This window comes from Drosophila arizonae, chromosome X (genome assembly GCF_054131065.1).
Source record: "Drosophila arizonae isolate 15081-1271.41 chromosome X, UAZ_ARI_1.0, whole genome shotgun sequence".
In the NCBI taxonomy this organism is placed as follows: Eukaryota; Metazoa; Arthropoda; class Insecta; order Diptera; family Drosophilidae; genus Drosophila; species Drosophila arizonae.
The window spans coordinates 27,727,624-27,747,889 of NC_142927.1; the positions used below are offsets into that span (position 1 = coordinate 27,727,624).

The 20,266-nt window shown below is 43.2% G+C and overlaps 3 protein-coding genes across 6 annotated transcripts; 1 reads left to right on the forward strand and 2 right to left on the reverse strand.

Annotated features, from left to right (window-relative positions):
* Window positions 1-3,125: 3,125 nt before the first annotated feature.
* LOC108620037 (uncharacterized) lies at window positions 3,126-9,290 on the reverse strand. 4 transcript variants are annotated; one of them, XM_089472945.1, is made up of 7 exons: window positions 9,134-9,290; window positions 8,810-9,069; window positions 6,148-7,052; window positions 4,498-5,992; window positions 4,284-4,436; window positions 4,087-4,224; window positions 3,126-4,014 (listed from the first exon to the last, which is right to left on the reverse strand). In XM_089472945.1, the coding sequence occupies exons 3-7, from the start codon at window positions 7,000-7,002 to the stop codon at window positions 3,749-3,751; spliced, it is 2,907 nt and encodes a 968-aa protein (XP_089329071.1). In that variant the 5' UTR covers window positions 7,003-7,052; window positions 8,810-9,069; window positions 9,134-9,290; the 3' UTR covers window positions 3,126-3,748. The 4 variants fall into 4 exon arrangements, with proteins under 4 accessions (XP_089329071.1, XP_089329072.1, XP_089329073.1 ...); XM_089472946.1 differs by adding an exon at window positions 7,932-8,035 and having other exon boundaries at window positions 8,810-9,258; XM_089472947.1 differs by adding an exon at window positions 8,720-8,746 and having other exon boundaries at window positions 8,810-9,258.
* Window positions 9,291-9,544: 254 nt separating this feature from the next.
* LOC108620099 (sn-1-specific diacylglycerol lipase ABHD11) lies at window positions 9,545-11,100 on the forward strand. The gene is made up of 5 exons (XM_018016971.2): window positions 9,545-9,981; window positions 10,051-10,224; window positions 10,292-10,521; window positions 10,578-10,715; window positions 10,846-11,100. Exons 1-5 carry the CDS (start codon window positions 9,706-9,708, stop codon window positions 10,979-10,981), a joined length of 954 nt encoding a protein of 317 aa, XP_017872460.1. The 5' UTR covers window positions 9,545-9,705; the 3' UTR covers window positions 10,982-11,100.
* On the reverse strand, window positions 11,090-14,212 carry unc-119 (unc-119 lipid binding chaperone). The gene is made up of 4 exons (XM_018016972.2): window positions 13,760-14,212; window positions 13,050-13,640; window positions 12,803-12,975; window positions 11,090-11,994 (listed from the first exon to the last, which is right to left on the reverse strand). The coding sequence occupies exons 2-4, from the start codon at window positions 13,568-13,570 to the stop codon at window positions 11,876-11,878; spliced, it is 813 nt and encodes a 270-aa protein (XP_017872461.1). The 5' UTR covers window positions 13,571-13,640; window positions 13,760-14,212; the 3' UTR covers window positions 11,090-11,875.
* Window positions 14,213-20,266: the final 6,054 nt, after the last annotated feature.

Consider the following 20,266-nt stretch of genomic DNA (forward strand, 5'->3'; position numbering starts at 1 on the left):
CTCTCTGAATGAAATCCCTAGTTTGGTTTCATGTATAAAAAATGCAAGTATTTGGGTACCAATAATATACATCCATTAGGTAGTCGAATTTGGAATACACCCACCAGGCCTAGGCTTACGAGTTAGCGTTATAAGTACGTTTATCTAATAGCTAAGACTAAAAGCTGACTGCTATGTCACGCTAACATGATGTAGGATTGGTTAGCTGGTTTAAGGAACAAGCCCAATAGAACTCAATGCAATTTTACGCACATACATACATATATGCAACTATAGGTATCTAGATACTTTAGTTCTGGACTCAATTTGAAGCAGCAAGCCCTATAGCATTGCCAGCCAATTTAACCGCCTGCTGCGGCTTAGGGCAGCATAGTTAGTCAAAGTCTGCTGCAAGAGCAACAACAAAATGAAAAAAATCAAATAAAAAACCTGCTCTACAGCAAAACCGCAATCTCCGACCCAGAAAGGCGTGGGGATGGCTGTGGGTGTGGGTGTGGGCGGTGGCGGTGGTGGTGGCGGTGGCGGTGGCTAAAGGGGAGCGAAGGGGACAAGGGACAGCACACATCAGCAGCAGCGGCAGCAGCCTGATCTGTGTAAAAATATTAGTTCTGTCAAAATAAATTTCTTTGAGTAATGTAATCCCATTTTGTGGTCTTGACACACATACGCACGCAATTCTTTAAACCCACACATACATAGACATACATACACATGTATATGTACACATACATACATATATATGCATACTTATTTTTTTCTTTTTGCGCCCGGAAGTGCCGGCCGTAGTAACTCGACCGCAGCAGCCCAGCAGCCCAGCAGCCACGCCCACATCTTGGGTCACATATCGCATCAAGCTGAATATGAATGCGATAAATCTGTTCGTGATTGTTTTTGCTGTCGCACATGTTGGGCCGAGCCCAACAAAAACAGCCACCAGGCCCACGCCCCCGGCCCCAGACCTTGCCCCCTCCCCCTCTTGCTGCCACCCCGTCTATCACTCTCAAGGTGTCCACCACGTTTTTTTTTTTCTTTTTTGTGCCTGCCTGCCTGGAAGTGCGTAAAAAATGGCAACGGAATTCGCTAATCCAGCCAAGAAACTGCTCTTGCTTTGGGGGGTTGCCTGCGCTACGGCCAACGGGCGGGGATATGAGTAGGAGTAGGGGTAGGGGCTGGGGGTTGGGGGTTGAGGTTTCAGTTCAGCTGGCCTTTATTACACTATTTCCCCAGCTAGGCCTGAGCTGAGGGGCAACGATTACGAACACATGTACGCACACATGACCAGGTGGGTGGGTTAGCTGGGTGGCTGGCTGGGTGGTGGGTGGTTTGGGTGGCTCGCTAGCCTGATGATGACAATGTGTTCTGACAGCTTTTTGCGGCTGTGATTGCAAAAAATGAGCGACGATGACGAGAAAAGAACAAGAAATTGCAAAATTTTTTGGCACACACGTAAACACACACACACATATGAGAGGCTATCGAAGAGCAGATACTCTTCAAGGATAAATATCATATATACATATCATACATATATATGATTTTATGCTCGAATAGTAAACGTTTTAGAAACACATTCCCTCTATTAGACCTATGTATACATGGACAAAGGATTCTTTCCATTCTTAGCAGCTGAATGTATGTATATAAAAGCTAAAACCAAGGAAATATGATTCGATATATGATTTCTGATTGCTTAAATCTCACATTTCCTTTGAAAATACACATACATATACATATAGGCAGCTCGATATATGGAAGATATATGTTGTCCTATTGATGCATGTATATGCATATGTACATATGTAAAGTTATAGAAGTATGTATACATCCATATATTAATCTATAATTATCATATCTATAAACCAGTTGAACATATCAGTAGATACATACATACACATTTAAATTTCGATGTATATATTGATATATTGATATTCAGATATGAATATATCAATCTGCAATACTCACCCACATCTTGTTCACATGATTCCTTATACAATCGTAATACCACTCGAGAGGGTATTTGAAATCAACGCCAAATATCGTGTAATATAATATAGTCAAAGTCAAAGTCACAGTCGGAATCGGAGTTGGAGTCGGAGTTTGTTACGCACAGAACGTGTCGATAGCGTCGACGTTGTGGGTTGACGAGGCGGAGGGTTGGGGTTGGATGGCTCTGGGATTGGACTATGGAGGAATGGTGTGGCCGTTATGCACACGCATACATACATACGTACATATATATATGTATATAGGTCGCAGCGAGGCAATGGAGTTGCGATTCGCGAACGCACATTGATGAGGGCAAATTTCTGTGATTCGTCATCTAAATAGGTTTGTTCAAACACACACACACGCACACGCATTGCCGTGAAATTACAACGCATTACATGCACGCACACCCACATACAAGCACACGCACATACACACATTTGCGTAAAAAAAAGATTCGCTGCAATTTCTGACAGATGCCGCAACCATTTGGCATATTGCAAAGATTCTTCAAAATCCCAGCGAATCGTTGAAGACATTACAGTACAAACCTTTCATAACATTCATTGCCATATTTTAAAAATACTCGTTTCATTTCCAAAAACTTCAATAATTAAACAATAAACTCCAATTAGGTTCAATTCAGCTTTCCCATAAATGTTCTTATTGGACACGATCTGTATTTAGTTCTAGCCATAGATGGCGCGCAGAATCCAATTAGACTGCTTGTAACATGCATCCTTTTGCTAACCATTACAGACAATTAGCAGCAGCAAATGTAATTCACAAAAGTTACGAAATCAGCTCAATTAATTAATCAATCAATCAAATTTCATTAATATCAGTTAACAATTTAAAAGTTTTCAGCATATACGAGCTACTCGAGCCGAATTAGACTTAGGTCACACAGCAATCAGCCAACGATCGTGTGGTAAGGACTTCCGCACAAACCGTCAAAAGCTAACTGCTACAGCAACAACTCCATGGGAATTCGTTTGCCCAAGAAAAACAACGAGAATTTGTTAATCTAAATAACAGTAAGTTATATTATATTTGATGTAGTTATTCAGTTATCTTGCAGATTATATATACATACAGATTGAAATGAAAAGAAATCAAAATAAAAGACGATACACTAATTGATACAATGAAATTCGCCTTTTATTTATACATCATTACATCTAGCATTATCAATGAAGTATTATCATTGGCGAGCGGCGATTAAAAAAGTGCAGGATGTGTGTGAATGTCTATTTGCATCGGTGTCTGTGTGTCAGTCTGTTTGCCTGCGTATGTGTATATGTGCGGATATGGGTCTGGGTTGGCATGTGAATAATGTGGGGATTATTAAAACTAAATGCATTGAATTGTTTGATTTTAACTGACAATCGACACAACATCGACACAAGCGTTACGATGTTAGGTAAAACAACAAAAGTATTTAAAAACGTATGCAAAGACTGTAGGCTGTTTTCGAAGGCAGCTGATTAATTCTAATGCTAATCCAGAAGCAGACCCAATTGCTAAGTTGCAGACGTAGGCGCAGTCGCTGTCGCAGTTGCAGTTGCAGTTGCAGTTATAAACTCCCAATCCACAAGTGTGTGCCTGGCTGCAGTTAGATGACAGACGACCGCACACATACCCTATAGATTGTATACTGAATGCTGAAGGTGGTTGGCATTTTAGGAGCGTTTGCTGCGGCTGCTAAGGTTGCTGGTGCATTGAGGTGGAGAGGGTCTGGGAGGGGGGCAAACGTATATTATCAGGTCAATTTGGAGCGCTTCTTGGCAATGGCATCCTCGACAGCGCGCAGTTGTTTTAGTAGCTCTTCTCGGCGTGACTTTTTGCCGTCCTTGTCCTTGTCTTTGTCTTTCTCTTTCTCCTTTTCCTTGTCTTTGCCAGCGCCCTTCTCCTTATCGGGGCCGGGCGAATTGCCGGGCGACACTAGCGCCGACACGCCCACCATGTTCGATGTTTTCTTAATCTCAATGGAAATGGGTGAACGCTTCTTGGTCGATTGTTCAGTGGCTGCACAATGGATCAGAGAAATGCCCCAATTAGGATACATTATGGTACATAGTACATCTACTTCATACTAACGTTTTTTGATTAGTTTGCGCTCGTTGAGCGCCTTGTCTGTGGCACGCATGCGCTTCGCGGGCGTCTCCCGCGAGCCCGACGAACTGTCCGACGAGGAACTGCCGGAATCTGAGTCCGAATATGAAGTGTCTGAGGAATCTGGAAGTGCCCAAGTTATGAGTCAGTCTGTTACTCAATAGCTAAATGGTAGGACATACCTGAGTCAGATGAGCTGGAGCTTCGACGGCGGCGCATCTTGTCAAACTTCTTGGGCGTCGGGGTGAGTTTCTTGCGCTTTGCTGCGGGACTGTGCCCGCCGCCGCTGCGCTTCTCTAACGCGGCGCGCTTGTACGTAGACGAAGTGCTGCCCTCTATGAGAACGAAAGAAATGTTTATCGAAATTACTCTATAGCAACTATTCAGTGCACTCACTTGATGTGTGTCTGGGTCGCCGTGGTATTTGGCTGGGCGAGCGCGCTCGTCCGGCAGCATGGCGACGCGAGCTGGAGGAGGACATTATCTTGTGCGAGTAGCGGCGCTTGTGATCCGAAGCGCTGCTAGATCGCGACGAATCAGAGCTGGAATCGCTCTGTGAGCTGTTGGAGCTGGAGTAGGATGAATTGCTGCTGTAGCTGCGACGATCCCGACGCCGCCTGTCATCGCGCTCGTACGACGGACCGCGTCCAATCGACTTTGAGCGCATCCACGGATCGCTCCACTCATCACCACGTCCGACCGTCTCCACGCGCTGCACAATCACTTCCCGTGCAGGACGTAGTCTACGGTCGTCCTCGTACTGTGGCATTCGATGCGGCGGCAGCTCGCGGTATCGCGCCATACGGCCATAGGCATCCACATCCTCATACGGAATGGACGGCATATAGGGGAAACGATACCGATCCGCCGGCTGGCCGTACATGGAGTACACCGAGGGCAGCAGGGCTCGTGGATTGCCGTGACTGATTGGATTGGTCGGCGGCAACTCTCGCACGACGGCGGGCGAGGTGGCGCGCTCCTTGAGATAATACGGATCTTTTTCCAGTTCATCTGGCGAAAGCGTTAGATTCATCTTCTTGTCCTCGAAGTCCATGTCCTGCTCCTTGCGCTTGTTTGCCTTGCGCATCATCTCCTTAGCCGTGCGCAGCCCTCGCTCCCAGGCATTCTCCACCACCACTGGCCCGTCGGGTATGATCAGCCCACTCCGTGCATCATGGTGTGCGCTGACTCCAGCTGCGCCCGGCGCATACACGCCACCGTGATGCAGTGCCGCAGCGCTCCGATGGTGCAGCGCGGCCGGACGCTCATTACGGTAATCGTGATAGTCACTGGCGGGCGGCACACCGGCCATATGACTGTTGTAAGCACTGCTGCCGGCTCCACGCGAGGGGTTGCCCGCTCCGCTGCCGCTCTGCATGGGCACGGATCGCACGAGGCTCTCGAACATTGTGTAGTTGCCCTTGTCCGTGACGCCCGGATGTAAAAACCGGCAGCTCATGCCCCAGGTGCACTGGCCACGCGTATAGAAGCGACAGACGGGCTTCGGTTCCGTTTCCTCGGGTCGTTTCTCATCCTCGTCCGAGACTTCGCCCTCTTCCAGCTCTTCGTCCTTTTTCTTCTTTTTGGCATTGTCCGAGCCGCCCGTGCCGTTCTCCTCTTCGTCGCACACCTCGCCATCACCATCGCCCGCACCATTGCTATCGCCATCGAGCTGCACCACCTTGTTATTCTCATCGAGCTGCTTCGGCGGAGATATTCCTTTCTTATTTGAATCGTTGCCATTTGCTGTAGCGGCCACCTTGGCAGCCCCATCCGTCTCGGCGTCCGCCTCCTTCAGTTCCGGACACTCGCCCTCCTCAGCCTCAAAGTCGAGCGCATCATCGTCGTGTGCCTTGACCAGATCATCCAACCCATTGGTGCTGCCCGGCTCCTGTTGAATATCAATTTAAATGAAATTCCGTTAGATTGTAATTGACATGATATTGATTCGACATATGGGAATTAATTGCCTAACAAATAAATGATTTGAATTCGTGACCTAAGCACAATCGACTCAATGTTATATCAATTAATTATAATTGTTACCATTTTATTATCTGTCACGGGTTGGCTGGCTGACTTGTCCTCTCCGCCGCGACGATCCTTGCCATTGAGAGCTTGGGTTGCGTCAATGGCTGGCTGCGAGTCGCTCGAGAGGGCGCCGTCATCGTCGTCACCAACCATCGTGGAGTCTTTGGATGTGGCCTTGTTCTCCATGTCGATGTCGCTCACATCACTGAGATCCTCGTGGCTAATATTCAGATCCACTCCGCCCTGGTTGTACAGGCGATCTGGGCTATTGCTGCGACTACGCGCCGATGTGGCCGAATGTGATTTGATTGGCGAGCCGGAAACTGAGCTAATGGCATCTGCTTCGTCATCTGCATTCGTGTGTGCAGAGGCAGCAGTAGCAGCATCATCATTGCCATCACCCCCGCCATGAGCATGACCATCTGCATCGTCATCAGCATCGCCATGGGCTGCAGAGACATCATCATCATCAGCTGGCACAGCTGCTGCCGTTGGTGACGCTTTGGGTTTTTCATCGTCTTCGTCAGAGCTAGAGCTGCTGCTGCTGGAACTACTGCTGCTACTGCTGCTGCTGCTGCTGTTACTGCTGCTGCTGCTGCTTCCAGAGCTTTTCTTCTTTCTCTTGCCACGACGACTGGATCTGCTGCTAGAGGAGGACGAGGAGCTGCTGGAAACTGAGCGTGCAGCCTTCGTTTCATCCGCATCGCCAGCTACTTCCATGCCAGGATCATTATTATCGCCAATAGACTTCATAGTGGAGTCCTCGTCCTCGTCGCCTGTTACCTTTGTGGGTGTCGATGGACGCGAGTTCGAAGGTGATTCTGACGACGACCTGGAGCTGCCATCTCCCGACTCCACGCTGACGCCCATGTCGTAATCAGAGCCGCGCTTTGTTCCTCGTCTATGCTCACCTTGATATGCTGCGAAGGATGCCAAAGATTAGTTCGCGTAAATCGTAATATCGAGAACTTTTTTTGTTTTTCTTCGTTAACTTTTCGAATATTTCAACGTATCCCAAAAAAGAACGGGATCCCACTTCGGCGATCGAAGTTGTGGGTTATCTTTATCTTTATATATATATATATATAGGTTTTTCTTTTTTTTTTTTTTTTTGGTTTTATCTTGTAAACAGTTGTGCAACGTTGATCATTCAAAGGTAATGAGCGAAGGGAGCATAGATAGAGAAAGAGAGAGAGAGAGAGAGGGAAAGAGTGGGAGAGCATGAAAAGTGAGTAAAGGAAGGAAAACAGCCAGAGCTTGGATTCTATTGTATGAAACTCACAAATTCTGCATATTTTCGAATTCAATATTTTCTTTTAGCTCGTGTTTTATTTGCATCTGTCTTAAACTAATCTAAGCATATTGACTAACATGAACTAACAGTTAACCGAATGGTTTAGCTTTAATCTAAGCTGAAACCCTGGCAAGATATTTCTACTCTCATATTTAAGCTTAACTATCTATATCTATATTAACTGTTCCCTTCCGATATCATTATATCCAGACCCTAATTTGGCCAAGAAAATAATCTAAAAACAATAATGGCAATAGATAAATAATATGGAGGAAGCTTATCTACAGGAAGATTCGCGATGAAAGGTAAACAAGAGGAATCTTAAACATGAACCTGATGCTCTCTATATTGTTGATGTGGAAGGTGAGGTTCAGGTGAAATGACGCTAAATGATTTGTCCTCATTTCATTCGACTGGGCTTTTTCATACTTTATTTTATTTTATTTTAATAGGGAAAGAAAAGTTTTGAACGTTAAGTTTTCTGTTCACTTTGTTAGATTCTTACCTTCATGATTGTACTTTTAATTTTTAAATACTTTTTTTAGAATAGTTTATTTTTTATTTGATGTGTGTGTTGTGATTGTTTATTTAAACTCGTATATATATCGACTTTACGCGAACGAAAGATAACAGAGAGAAAGAGAGAGAGAGCAATAGCTTTTATGAATTACTGAATAATAATAAAAGAACTACGTTTGCTCGTGTCTCTCAGGGCTACAGTAAATGCAAAAAAGACACACAAACACACACACGTACACACATACACATAAATATAAATATACATATATGCATATATGTATATAGATAGAAGTTTATTTACTCAGTATACATGTAAATATATATAGATATGTATATATATTTATATATATACATATATATATAAATATACACACACATGGGTTACTTCGTATATGACATCGACATTTGACGTCTATATACGTTTTTAGCGTTGTTGGTATTTATTCTGCGGTATTTTTTACTTTTTTTTTTTTTAATTCTCGCACTTTTCGCGACCGAAACAAGTTGTTATGGAAAACATTTAAACAATTGATACTGAACTATAAATCGCATCGCTAGTTTTATTCTCAGCACAGGTCTGAAGGGAGACGGGCAAGAGATTTCCGATTTTCAAACACAACTTTTTCACAGAAGTCACTAGAGTCTTATACGATTTACGAAGCTTTATACATTTTGTCTTTCGGTGTAATATTTTTAATACTTTTTTCGGTATTTTTGATGTGTGTAAACCACTTTTTTTTTTATTTACTTTTTTATACTTTTTTTTGCACTTACGTAGTGTTGGAGGGGAAAAATAGAATACTTGAAAATATATATATCAATTTTTGGTTGCATTGCGAATTTGCACAATTTGTTGTTGCTCACCTAAACGCAATTGCCCCAGCTGCTGCCTCCGTTCCTCCTCTTTACGCTAGCTTGTCGCTCACTCTTCGGCTTGCCAGGGCCAAAGAAAAGGTCTATCAGCAGGCTCCGGCTCCGGCTCCGGCTTCGTGTAAAGGTGTGTGAGTGAGTGCGTGAGTGTGTCACAGACGTGGTGTGCGTATGTGTGCGAGAGTACGCCGTCGACGGCTATTGTGAATGTCTTTGCTTTCGCTGCGTTTACCACGGATTGTGCCTTGTTTTTGCTGTCGGCGTTGAAAGTCTGCAGCTGATTTTGCAATATATATGATCCTGAATTGAAGCGTTTACCTGTTCCTTATTGTACTCTATTAAATTTTTAAAATTGCCATGCGACTTTTTAACAAAAAATTTCTTGTCAGAAACGAAGCCGCCGCAACTGCAGAAAATATTAGTGGTGAACAAAGTTTGCTAGAGCTGCACTCGATGTTATTTTTATCGCTTCAGTACAGGATATCGATATTTTTATTTTCAATGTGCAGGAACGAGGAATTCAAATTCCATTTAAATTACCATATTTGATTTTACAATCTACTATTTATAAAGCGATTTGTAACCTATTATAATAATGCTTCAATGCATTTATTAATCTGAAGATTGTTCATCGATATTCAATTATCCCATGACCTAACTACTTATAATTAATAATTTAACGCTTTTGTTTTTATTGAATGTTTTATGTAAGTCATGTCAATTAAAGTAGCCTATATCTCAAATTTTTTCTTTTTTATTGTCTGACTTAAATTTGATCAATACATTTGACAATCGGGATAGAGGGGTCCACTACGAAGCTATCGATGGTTTTGTAGCTATGAGAATACTATAATTTGCGCAATCGATAGCCGTTGTGCAGCCCTAGCGAAATGCAACTGTTGAACGAAACGTTACGTTGTCTTCCAAAGAGTGGTGCGACCAAATCGTATATACAATGTCTGGCGAGCGTAGGCCGGGCAGCTGTCGGACATCAGCATCGCCGGCACTATGCCAGCATCCCTGCCATTGCCATGAGCCACGAGCAATTTGATGGACCCACTCCCGATGCCAGCAGGTCGCCCCTGATCACAATGCACGGCTTATTCGGTTCCAAGCAGAACTGGCGTAGCATCAGCAGGGCCCTGGCCAAGCAGACCAATCGTCGCGTAAGCAAGTAAACTCCCCGTCATCTCAGCCATATGACACTCTAGCATGCACTTCCATCTACATTTCAGGTCTACACAGTGGACTTACGCAATCATGGAGACAGTCCGCACACGGACACGCACAACTCGATTGGGATGACGGCGGATTTGGTTGCTTTCACGCAGGCGAAGTCCTTGAGCCAGACTTGTGTGATGGGTCACAGCATGGGCGGACGCTCTGCCATGCACTTTACCTTGTCAAACGTATGATATTCAACAGTGGAAGCCGCGCCTTCCTAAATATTTTACTGATATCTTGGTTTTTCTTTAGCCGGATCTTGTGGAGCGTCTGATTGTGGTGGATATTTCGCCAGTTTACATACCCGGAACTATAGAGGATATGACGGGTATTTTCAAGGCTATGCTGCAGATCGATATGCCACCGGATATGTCGTTATCCCAGGGACGCCAGGCCGCCAAGGAAAAGCTGGGTGAAACCGTGGATCGCAGTTCGGTGGACTTCATTTTGCTGAACCTGCGCAAAAGACCAAAGACTGGCGAGTAAGTGCTCCATTTGAGTGAACTGAAACCCCTCTAACTGAAGCCGCTCCACACAGATTCTACTGGGCCTGCAACGTAAATGTCCTGCTCAACAGTTTGCCCGGCTTCACGCGCTACGGCGAGCACATTGCCAATTTGCCGCCCTACACGGGACCCACCACCTTCATCTGTGGCACCCGCTCACCATATATGGAGTAAATAGCTGAGCTATATTTATTATAATTGCATATCAATATAAATATAATTACAATTTTCTCCCTCTCTCTCCCTCTCTTTCTCGCTCGCTCTCTCTCTCTCACTCGCTCTCACACACGCATTCTACAGACGCGAGTCGTGGCCCGAGGTGCTGAAAATCTTTCCCAATGCCAACATCCACTGGCTGGACACGGGCCATTTGGTTCATCTGGAGAAGCCGCAACAGTTCATCCAGATTGTTACCGAATTCCTCAACGATCCATGAGCAAATTTCCACCCGATTTTTACCAAATTTGACAATGTAATTGCACAAATCAGAGCGAGATGTCAAATCGATTGCTCAACAGAGGCGAAAGAAATAAAGCAACATGAATACATTTTAAATGTAAATTTAATTCTTTTTCTCGTGTTTGAGTGTATACATAGTAAAGACGGACTTTTAAAATATTTATACACATTTAAAACACAAATTAGAGATCAAAAACAAGTCCAAACCCATTCGAAGCAAATTTTTGGATAAATTTGTAAATTTGTAAATGAGATATTTCGAGATTGATGTGTATATGTATTCAAATGTGAATGGGTGGGTGTGTGTGTGTGTGTCTGCGCGTGTGTGTGTGCGTGTGTGTGGCTTAACGTACAATTTAAATACAAAATATAAATAAGTTGAGAGGGGGTTCCTAATTGCGGCTGTGTTTCCATGAAAATCACATAGCTCTTAAAACCTAAATATTTCCTTTAAAAGTCGATTTTCCTTTTCCTTTTTGTTTTACGCTTATCGTTTTCCATATAAATGAACACAGTTTGCGTGCGTGTGTGTGTGTGTGTTTCTTTGTGTGTGTGAACTTGTTTATAATAATAAATACATAAACAGGAATGGTGGGTAAAACATTGTGCTAAGGCTAACATGATTTTTCCACTAAGATTTTTCATGTTGTTTTCTGTTTTTGTTCCTTGTTTTGAATGCTGCTAATGTGCGTGTTGGGTGTGTGTGTGTACGTGTGTGTGTGTTTGAGAGTCAGCTAGCTTTAGTTTAGTTTTTCATGTTTTTTCGTTTGTTTTCATTTTTTTTTTTTTTTGTTTTTTTTTTTTTCTTTTGCTGCTATAGGTTTTAGTTATAGTGTAGCTGCTGCATCAATTCTTAGCTCTCGGCGTAGGTCTAGGTAGGTTTGCCCCCATCGTAGGCGTAGTCCGCCTTGTTGTGCATTACGAGTCGATTCTCTACAAAGTAAAAGCTGTCCGAGCGTGTCTCGAACGGACTGGATATCATTTCAGCAACTGCAAAGCGTAATTAAATCAAATTAAATAACTACTGACCTAGTTACATGAGTACAGTGTGCATTCGCTATGTTGAATGAAGAAAGCGAAGTTCAGTATTTTTTAACAAATTATTCTCATTAAAGTTTTTGAATAAGTCAAAACTTAAAATCAATTTCATTTTTACAAAATGGCATAAATAATGGACTATATTTTTTTTGAGCTTTACAGGGTATTTACTTGTCCTACACTTCATTTTAAATTAATATGCTTCATAGTTAAAGCCTAAAATGAATTCAGTTCTTTTCAATTTATCTATTAAATTTTGAAAAGAGTTTTAAGCTATACAGGGTATTTACAAATTAAAGTTTTAAAAACCTAATTTCATTGGGTTTAGTTTAATATTAGCTCAGTTTCAATAAAAGTTTTTATCTATGCCTAAAATTGCGAAAATATTTAAGGGGTATTTAAATATCTTGCACTCCCTTTCAAACTAAAGCTCCAACTATTTATGTAAGACATGTTTTCACAAAACTCTTTGAGGTAAAGCCCAAAATCAAATCAGCTATTATGAATATGTACTTCTACTTAAATTCTAAAGCATTACAGGGTATTTAAATATAGTGCACTCCTCTTCACAGCTCTTCCAGCTCTATTTGACTTCGTATACTTCATATCGAATGCGCACTGTACATGCATGTGCCTGGGCACATGACCTTGACTTGCAGCTGGCAGCAGTTGCATTTGCATTTGCATTTGCATTTGCATTCGCATTTGCATGTGCATGTGCATGTGCAGCTGCAGTTGGGGCATGGGAGCTATTACTCACCGAGATCTGGCGGAAGATTGGGGAACTCGTAGATGTGCTCGCAAGTGTTCTTGGAGTGTGGAATGCAATAGCCGAACTCAAAGTCGAAAGTCTTTAGCAAGCGGTCGCGAAAGAAGTGACGCTCGATCATGCGAAAATTGTTAACTGGCTGGCTGCCCACAGTGAACTCGACACTGGAAGGGAGATGGACATATGGTAAATACATATACGGCAATCCGAGTCTATATAATACTCCGATTCAACATACGTGGCACCCACTGTCTTCAGGTTGAGAAAGGCTGGCGTGAATTGGTAGCGCACATAGCGCCCGGCATTGGGATCGGCAGTGTCATCGAGCGACAGATCCTCGGCGGCGGCCAGCATGGTGTCCTCGACGGAGAGGCCATCTGGGAACTGCTCGCTGGGTGGCTTGGCTATCTCAAAGAGCACGGCGCCGCTCTCCAGGTCGCGTATCTTGAAGCGTGTAAAGTCGATCTCGAACACATTCGCGTTGGCCGAGCACAGATAATCGTCTGTGATTTTGTTCAGGCGCAGCACATCCTCCGGTGTCACATTGGATTCCTCCTTGCGCTTGACGTCGCCGGCGCCAATGCCGATGCTGATGCCAATGCCAGCGGCGGCGCCAGCTGCAGCATTCGCGCCGTTCGACTCACTGCTGCTGCTGTTGCTGTTGCTGCTGCCCGGAGCGACTGCAGCTGCCGAGGAGGAGGCGGCGGCGGCGGCCGGATTCGATTGCACGGGATTCAGTTGCTTGCCAACGACACTCATGACGCTCGCTCGCTGGTGGAGTCGTGAGAGGGAGAGGGATTTTCTCTACTGGGTCCAGTTGCGTTTCAGGCTAAAAGCAAAATACGATTATTTTCGATTGATATTAAGTCACATATATGAATACACATATATGTATATATATACAAATAAATATTATATGTATATATTCAACATTGACAGGAAACTAACCGAAACATGTGCTCAAAGTTTCCATAACAAAAGGCGAATGGAAACCAAATTTGAATCTCGAAAAAAGAAAACAAAAAAAACGAACGCGACCCAATTTCTGGAAAAGCTGCCTTTGTATTTGTTTTTCCTGCGCTGGCTCGTCTATCTGTGCATGTATGAGTGTGTGTGTGTGTGTGTGTGAGCGAGTGTTTGCCTTTGTTGTTGTTTTAATGCCTCCCACCAGCAGCTGCTTGCTATTAATATTGCTGCTCGCTTGGTTAATTGTTGTTGCTGCCTGCTACAGTCGCTCGCCCGCTTAGCACCTGTCAATGGCAAAATGCAACTCAATTTAATTTGTTGACATTTTGTGGGTGTTTTTTTCTTTTTGGTATTATTGAAGTACTTTCTTGTAAATCAACGCGTTCACACACACACACGCACACACAATAGCGAGGACAGTGTGTGGAAAATTGGCTAACTAATCGATAGGTTCCAGGCGATTGGCTATCGATAGCGCGCACTGTGTGCACGATGAGCGCATTTTTGCGTTGCAACTCATGTTGTGCAGCTGTCATTGCTGTGTGTACACACTGTTTGCTGTCAAGGCGCGCAATTTGAATTTTGGAAATTCCAAACTTAACTGCTGTTTGCTGAATGATTTTCTTCTTTTTTTTTTTAAATCAAACTGTGTGAAGTGAGTGATATTTTGGTCTAAGTGTTGGTTTCGCCCTACGGTCGACTGTTTGCCTCACCAACTACTTGAGCGCCAGCAACATCCGCGCCTGCGCCCTAAGAGCTAACTATAATTTATTCTTAGCCTCAAGAGCTGCAACCCAAGTGCTAAGGGCGCCAATGTCTGGATGTCGCCTGGCCGCAGTCGATCGGGCTGAGCTCGTGCGACTGTGTGCGTGTAAGGGTACTACTTACCATTGTTGTTGTTGTTGTTGGTCTTAAGTGGGTATTTTAATATTCGCAGCCAGGCAACAGTGTTGGGTTTCAGACCACATCATGATGCACTTATGCAGCGTCCGTCCCGGTTCCACACCGCACGTCAGTCCCATAACATTTTCTCTTTTTTTTTTTGTACTTTGTTGTTTTTTTTTTTTAATTTTTGTTTTTGTTTTTCGTCTTGGTGTCCACGTTTCCTGTGTGTTTGCTCGCCTGCTGTGTGCAGTTGCCTGCGTGTGTGTGTGACTGCGTCTGAGTGTGTGTGAGTGAGAACGTGTTCATGCTCGCTTCTATCTTTAGTACAGTTGGCTGCGGCTGCCCGAGAGGCGACCCGATTCCCAATGCCGAGCGATTCGCCGGACTCGCCGGACTCGCCGCCTTTGCCGCAGCACGTCTCCAGCCAATTCGCTCCTCGGCTTTCGCCTGCTCTATCCTGGAAGTGCTAACCGCACTTCGGTCGCCAGCTCCTTGCGGTTCTTTTTGCAATTTTCGGACTTTCGGGCTAAGCAGGAAATGCAAGAGATGTGCAATTTGGCTACAGTAGTCACTCGCTGTAGCAAATCTAATGAAATTGAAAATTTGTCCGAATAATAAAAGTCTCTATTTACAATAAGAATCTTGTTTTAATTTCTTATTATAACAAAAATTCAATTTCCATTTTTAATAATATGTTTATTTCATTTATTTATAAACTCTAAACTAATCCCAAAACTTCTTCATAAATTAATATAAAATCTGTATGTATGATACACAAATCTATTTAGAATTAGAATTTTATTTTAACTTCTTTTCAAAAAAAAAAAAAAACAAAAATCCAATTGGCTTTCAATAGTATTTAAATTTTATTAGAATCTTCATGAACTAAGATCAAAGCTTTTCTATAAAGTAGTAAAGTATAAAATTGTTAAATTTGGATATTTAACGTTTCAACTTCAACTATAACATAACTATGAATAAAAGCCAAAATCTAGACTTAATCTTGAACCATAGGATCAAGAAATTTGTCAAAAAAAAAAAAGGATTTTGAGTTAGTTTTTTCGATATTTAAATTAAAAACAAAGTCTTCCTGTTCATAAACCAGCAAATTTTAAAAGTTGCAGCCAGCCAGAGTCTACTGTATGGCATATGCAGAATATCGAAATCGAATTTCATTTTCGATCGGGAGCTTCGGATGCAAATGTTTGTCTATGGGGATAGCGAACTGTTGAACAGCATGTGGTGAGGGGGTGGCCGGGGCAGTGTATGCTTGTATGCTGTGGGTAAGCAAACCACACACACGCACACACACAAACACGCACATTAGTTAGTTAGCTGCAGTCGAAAGCGAGGCGATTTATGGCAATGGCGACAACCCTGCCCCATGCTCGGCCCCCTCCTGTTGCTGGGCCTGCACTTAAGTGGCCCATGTGCAATAGAGCTATGTCTGTGTGCATGTGTGTGTGTGCAAATGCCAGTTGTTGCTGGTGTGTGCCGTGGCTAGGGTAGGGTATCAAAAACAAACAAACAAACAACACAAATCGTGGGCGATAAAATTCGTACTCGGGTCGTCGCAGCGTCGTCAAACCTACAAAGGCAAACAGCTAAGCGACCAGGGGCGTAAGCGCATCGAGAAGCTAAAGTAGGTGATGGCGGAGGGGGGGGGGGCGGTGGCGTCGGTGTGATGCTAGCACACGCACACCCGCACACTCACAGCGCGCATAGATTGTGTGTGTGTGTGTGTGTGTGTGTGTGTGCGGTGCAGCATAGGCAGCCTAAACATTAAACACCCCCCGTTGTGCACGCCGCCACCCCGCTGCTGCCCCCCGTGACCCCCTCCAATGCTGGCGATGACGTTATGTGACGGCTGTGCGCGCCGCCGAACGGTCTGGCAATGCGCGTCGTTGTCGTCCGCATTGGCAGCGCTGCACATGCATGCATACATACATACATGTGTGCACATGGGGCTCACTCTATGAATGTGTGTGTGTGTGTGTGTGTGTGTATGCATTATGTATTGTAACACCTACCAAGCTGCCGCACAACACGTTGCCCGCACGTCAAAAGCGCCAACAACAACAACAACAACAACACCGACAAAAAATAAGCATATAATCTAAATGGAATTCTGCTTCGCTTTTGCTTTGGCTTTGGCTTCACTTCGCTTCGCTTTGCCTTGCTTTGCTTTGCTTTACTTTACTTTACTTTGCTCTGCGCATTGGAACGATTTCTTAACCAGATACAGAGCTGCGCGCCAGCTGCGACGCCAACAGCGACGCAAACGACTTGAACAACGCCATCGCCCGCGCGCCGACCCCGCCCACCGTCACCACCACCACCACTGCCCGCCCATGCCCTCGTTTTTCGGCTTGCGCTCTTGTCGTCGCCGTCGTCGTCGTCGTCGTCGTCGTTGCTGCTGCTGCTGCTGCTGCTGCTGTATGTGTTGCTGTTGTTGTGTGTAGATTTTTCTGGCGACAGACTGTCTGGCTCGACTCTGCCGACTCGGCCTGGGCTGACTGGCTGGCCTGTGGGCATTCGCCGTCGTCGCCGTCTCTGTCGCCGCTCATTTGTTTGCCTTTATATGGCAACTCTGTACATGCACGAGCTTCTCTCTGTGTGTGTGTGTGTGTGCTTGAACTTTCATACGTTTGGGAGGGCATAATTGTTCTTGTTATTGTTGTTGTCGGTGTGGTGTGCTGATATGGATTCTCTTGAACGTGTCAGCGTGTGTGTGAGTGTGTGTATGTGTGAGTATATGCAATGTAGGTATCCCAATAACGACGACACATGCATTGCTTGCATACATACACACATATGCATAAATGTATATGTATGTATGTATATTCACATACAATGCATAAACAAACGTCGAAGGCAGCGGCGACAGTGACTGTGCTTAGCCTGGCAAAGCAAGGCGTACACACACACACACACACATGCTCGTAAATATTTACTTTGAATGAAATGCCCAAAGCTGCAGCAAAACTTCCAAGTCACAGCCAAAATGCTTCACACACAGAGAGAGATGGAGCGAGAGACAGAGAGAAAGAGAGAGAGAGAGATAGAGCGAGAGAGATAGACAGAGAGCGACAAATGTCAATCTGTCTGTCCGTTTGGCCAAGTCCAAGTCCAAGTCTATTTGTATGCACTTCCAACCCATAGTGCACAAACATGGCCTTAACAGAAATAATTCAAATAAATACAGTGCAGCCTCTCTAGAACAGAATAAAACTCATTTGCAATACAGTGCAGCCTCTGTATATGCAGCAGCAGAAAACTAATTTCGAATGCAGTGCAGCTTCCATATAATAGCACAAACTGCACTTCAAATGCAGTGCAGTGCATCGATAAGGCAGACGGAAATTCATTTGGAATCAGCTATATTGTACATATCTATATACATTTACGTATATGATTTACTCTTAATATATATGTGCATAAATGTATATGAGTAGATACATATGTATGTATATATCATATACGTCTAATAACCATACAAGATCCTGGCTCACAGGCCAGATATATCATGATCCCGGCCTGTTATATTTATACTATGCATATATCATTTAGATATTAGAGTTTAGTGATCGATTTGACAAACCTATGAGCGTTGTATATGCATATAAAAATACATATGTACATATACATATACATACATATACAGACATACACAATAATGATACCAGACTCAAATATATTGTATTATAATTAATTCTATAATCAAGACCTATATATGTATATACCATCTATTAAGATTACAGAGCAAAATGCAAGAAAATATGCTTATTCTATATACTGATATTATATATAGCATGGATCCAAGTGAAAGCCTCGATAATATTTGAGTTTGTAGTAGGTTCCTTAAAGACTTTTATATAGAACGACAATTTACATAAACAATTGAAAAATGGGATGATCAAATTTAACAAGAGAATCAAGAGAATATTTATTTTTCTAGTATATTATTTGGTAAATCAATAGTAAAAGATATATACAATATATGTATCTTTTTTTGGGCTGTACCCTTAAATATTTATTTCAAGTTTAAAGTTTATTTCTAGCAACTCAAGTAATATCGTTTCCCTTATTCATATTTCCCTGGAAAAATCTTTACACTCGGTCAAAAATGGATACCAATGTATATATTCCAAATATCAAGTTTCTGTTTTAATAGCAGTGAATAGGTTTACGCTCAGACTGAGAGACGGACGGACGGGCGGACGAACAGACAGACCGATATTAAAACCCTAAGCCGGTATATTTATTTCGTGAATCAGTATAAAAATTAGATCAAACGCGTTAATTACAAAGATAAAAAATTCAAATAATAATTAATTATATATATACTAAATATAACTAATTTATTATATGTGTATGTTGACCTAATATATACATATATATGTACTTACTGAATACATATTACAATATATAGTGGATAATATAGGAGTAATATTTTCGTCTCCGAAATTAATACATAGACAAATTTCATGTTGTACTTTGAAAGATCAAATATTGTTTTGGGGAGAACACACAAAGGTAGGGCTCTACAGATCAATTTGCATATTTTATAAATTCATATTTACATACATACGTATCACTATATTTCTATACATGAAAAGTTTATGCATTTCATACAAGTCCCGAGCTCTGTAGAAGCTCGAAAAGTTCAAAAGTAAAATCTAAAAAAAAAAATAAAGAGATATTTTCCATCGATAGATATAGTATATGTTTATCGATCTATATGGCTGCCAGTCTGCCCCGCTAATGGGCACTATTTGAGTTTCTAAACCAAGTTAACGAGTGACGGACGGGCTGTCATAGAGCCAACTAAAGCCCCGTCCAAGCCGCGCAATGCCGGGCCGCATTGATACATTTGGGAACGTGGTTTTGGTATGCGGCGCAGCGCCTCGAATGTCAGATGCTTATCACTAATCTCTGGCACCTCTTTGGCAATCGCTGATCAGATATGGCGGCATAACGCCTACGAAACGGAACCCACTGTCTGATTTATGGCTATATGTATATATTATATATAAATACATATCTCTACATGCACACACACACACACACACAGAGAAATTGTATATCTAATGCATTGAAGGCGCACTGCGCTGCCTCGCTATGTGCGCTGGGCGCTGCATGCCACTAATTAGTATTGCGAAGGTGTACCCGTTGACACTATTCAGGGGTCGCCACCTGTCCCGCTCCGCCTTCCTGCCACCCCGCCCCCTCGACCGATATCTATATAAGTTTGAGCGATTTATGGACAGCTGCGTCTGGCTACTGTTTGCGATCCCCATGGCAATGCGTTAGACAATAATTGATATTTCAAAACTGAGAATTCCATATGCCGCACGCGTCTGCACCTCGAATCGGCTGCCACTGATTTAACTTTTAAATAAGCCAAATAATGGACACCTGTTAAATGAATTACCAAAAACGCTGACATTTCCCTGCTATGCGGCTCAGACCCTCCTTCACTCACCCACGTACATTCTTGGCCCTTCCCTATACCGGATATGGATCCATCCATCATATTCCCCTGTCATCGGGTTTCACAGTTCTCCGACTTGAATAAAAACTCTTACTCAATCTGTGATAAGA

Excerpts from the sequence above, each read along its gene's own strand:
- LOC108620037 (XM_089472945.1), bottom strand. The coding sequence starts at position 7,002 with ATGGGCGTCAGCGTGGAGTCGGGAGATGGCAGCTCCAGGTCGTCGTCA. Across the intron at positions 5,993-6,147 it reads CCGTGACAGATAATAAAATG|GAGCCGGGCAGCACCAATGG; the intron begins GTAACAATTATA and ends GATATTCAACAG. Across the intron at positions 4,015-4,086 it reads GCGCAAACTAATCAAAAAAC|CCACTGAACAATCGACCAAG; the intron begins GTTAGTATGAAG and ends TCCATTGTGCAG.
- LOC108620099 (XM_018016971.2), top strand. The coding sequence starts at position 9,706 with ATGCAACTGTTGAACGAAACGTTACGTTGTCTTCCAAAGAGTGGTGCG. Across the intron at positions 9,982-10,050 it reads CCAAGCAGACCAATCGTCGC|GTCTACACAGTGGACTTACG; the intron begins GTAAGCAAGTAA and ends TCTACATTTCAG. Across the intron at positions 10,716-10,845 it reads ACCCGCTCACCATATATGGA|ACGCGAGTCGTGGCCCGAGG; the intron begins GTAAATAGCTGA and ends CGCATTCTACAG.
- unc-119 (XM_018016972.2), bottom strand. The coding sequence starts at position 13,570 with ATGAGTGTCGTTGGCAAGCAACTGAATCCCGTGCAATCGAATCCGGCC. Across the intron at positions 12,976-13,049 it reads CTGAAGACAGTGGGTGCCAC|TGTCGAGTTCACTGTGGGCA; the intron begins GTATGTTGAATC and ends TCTCCCTTCCAG. Across the intron at positions 11,995-12,802 it reads CAATCTTCCGCCAGATCTCG|TTGCTGAAATGATATCCAGT; the intron begins GTGAGTAATAGC and ends TACGCTTTGCAG.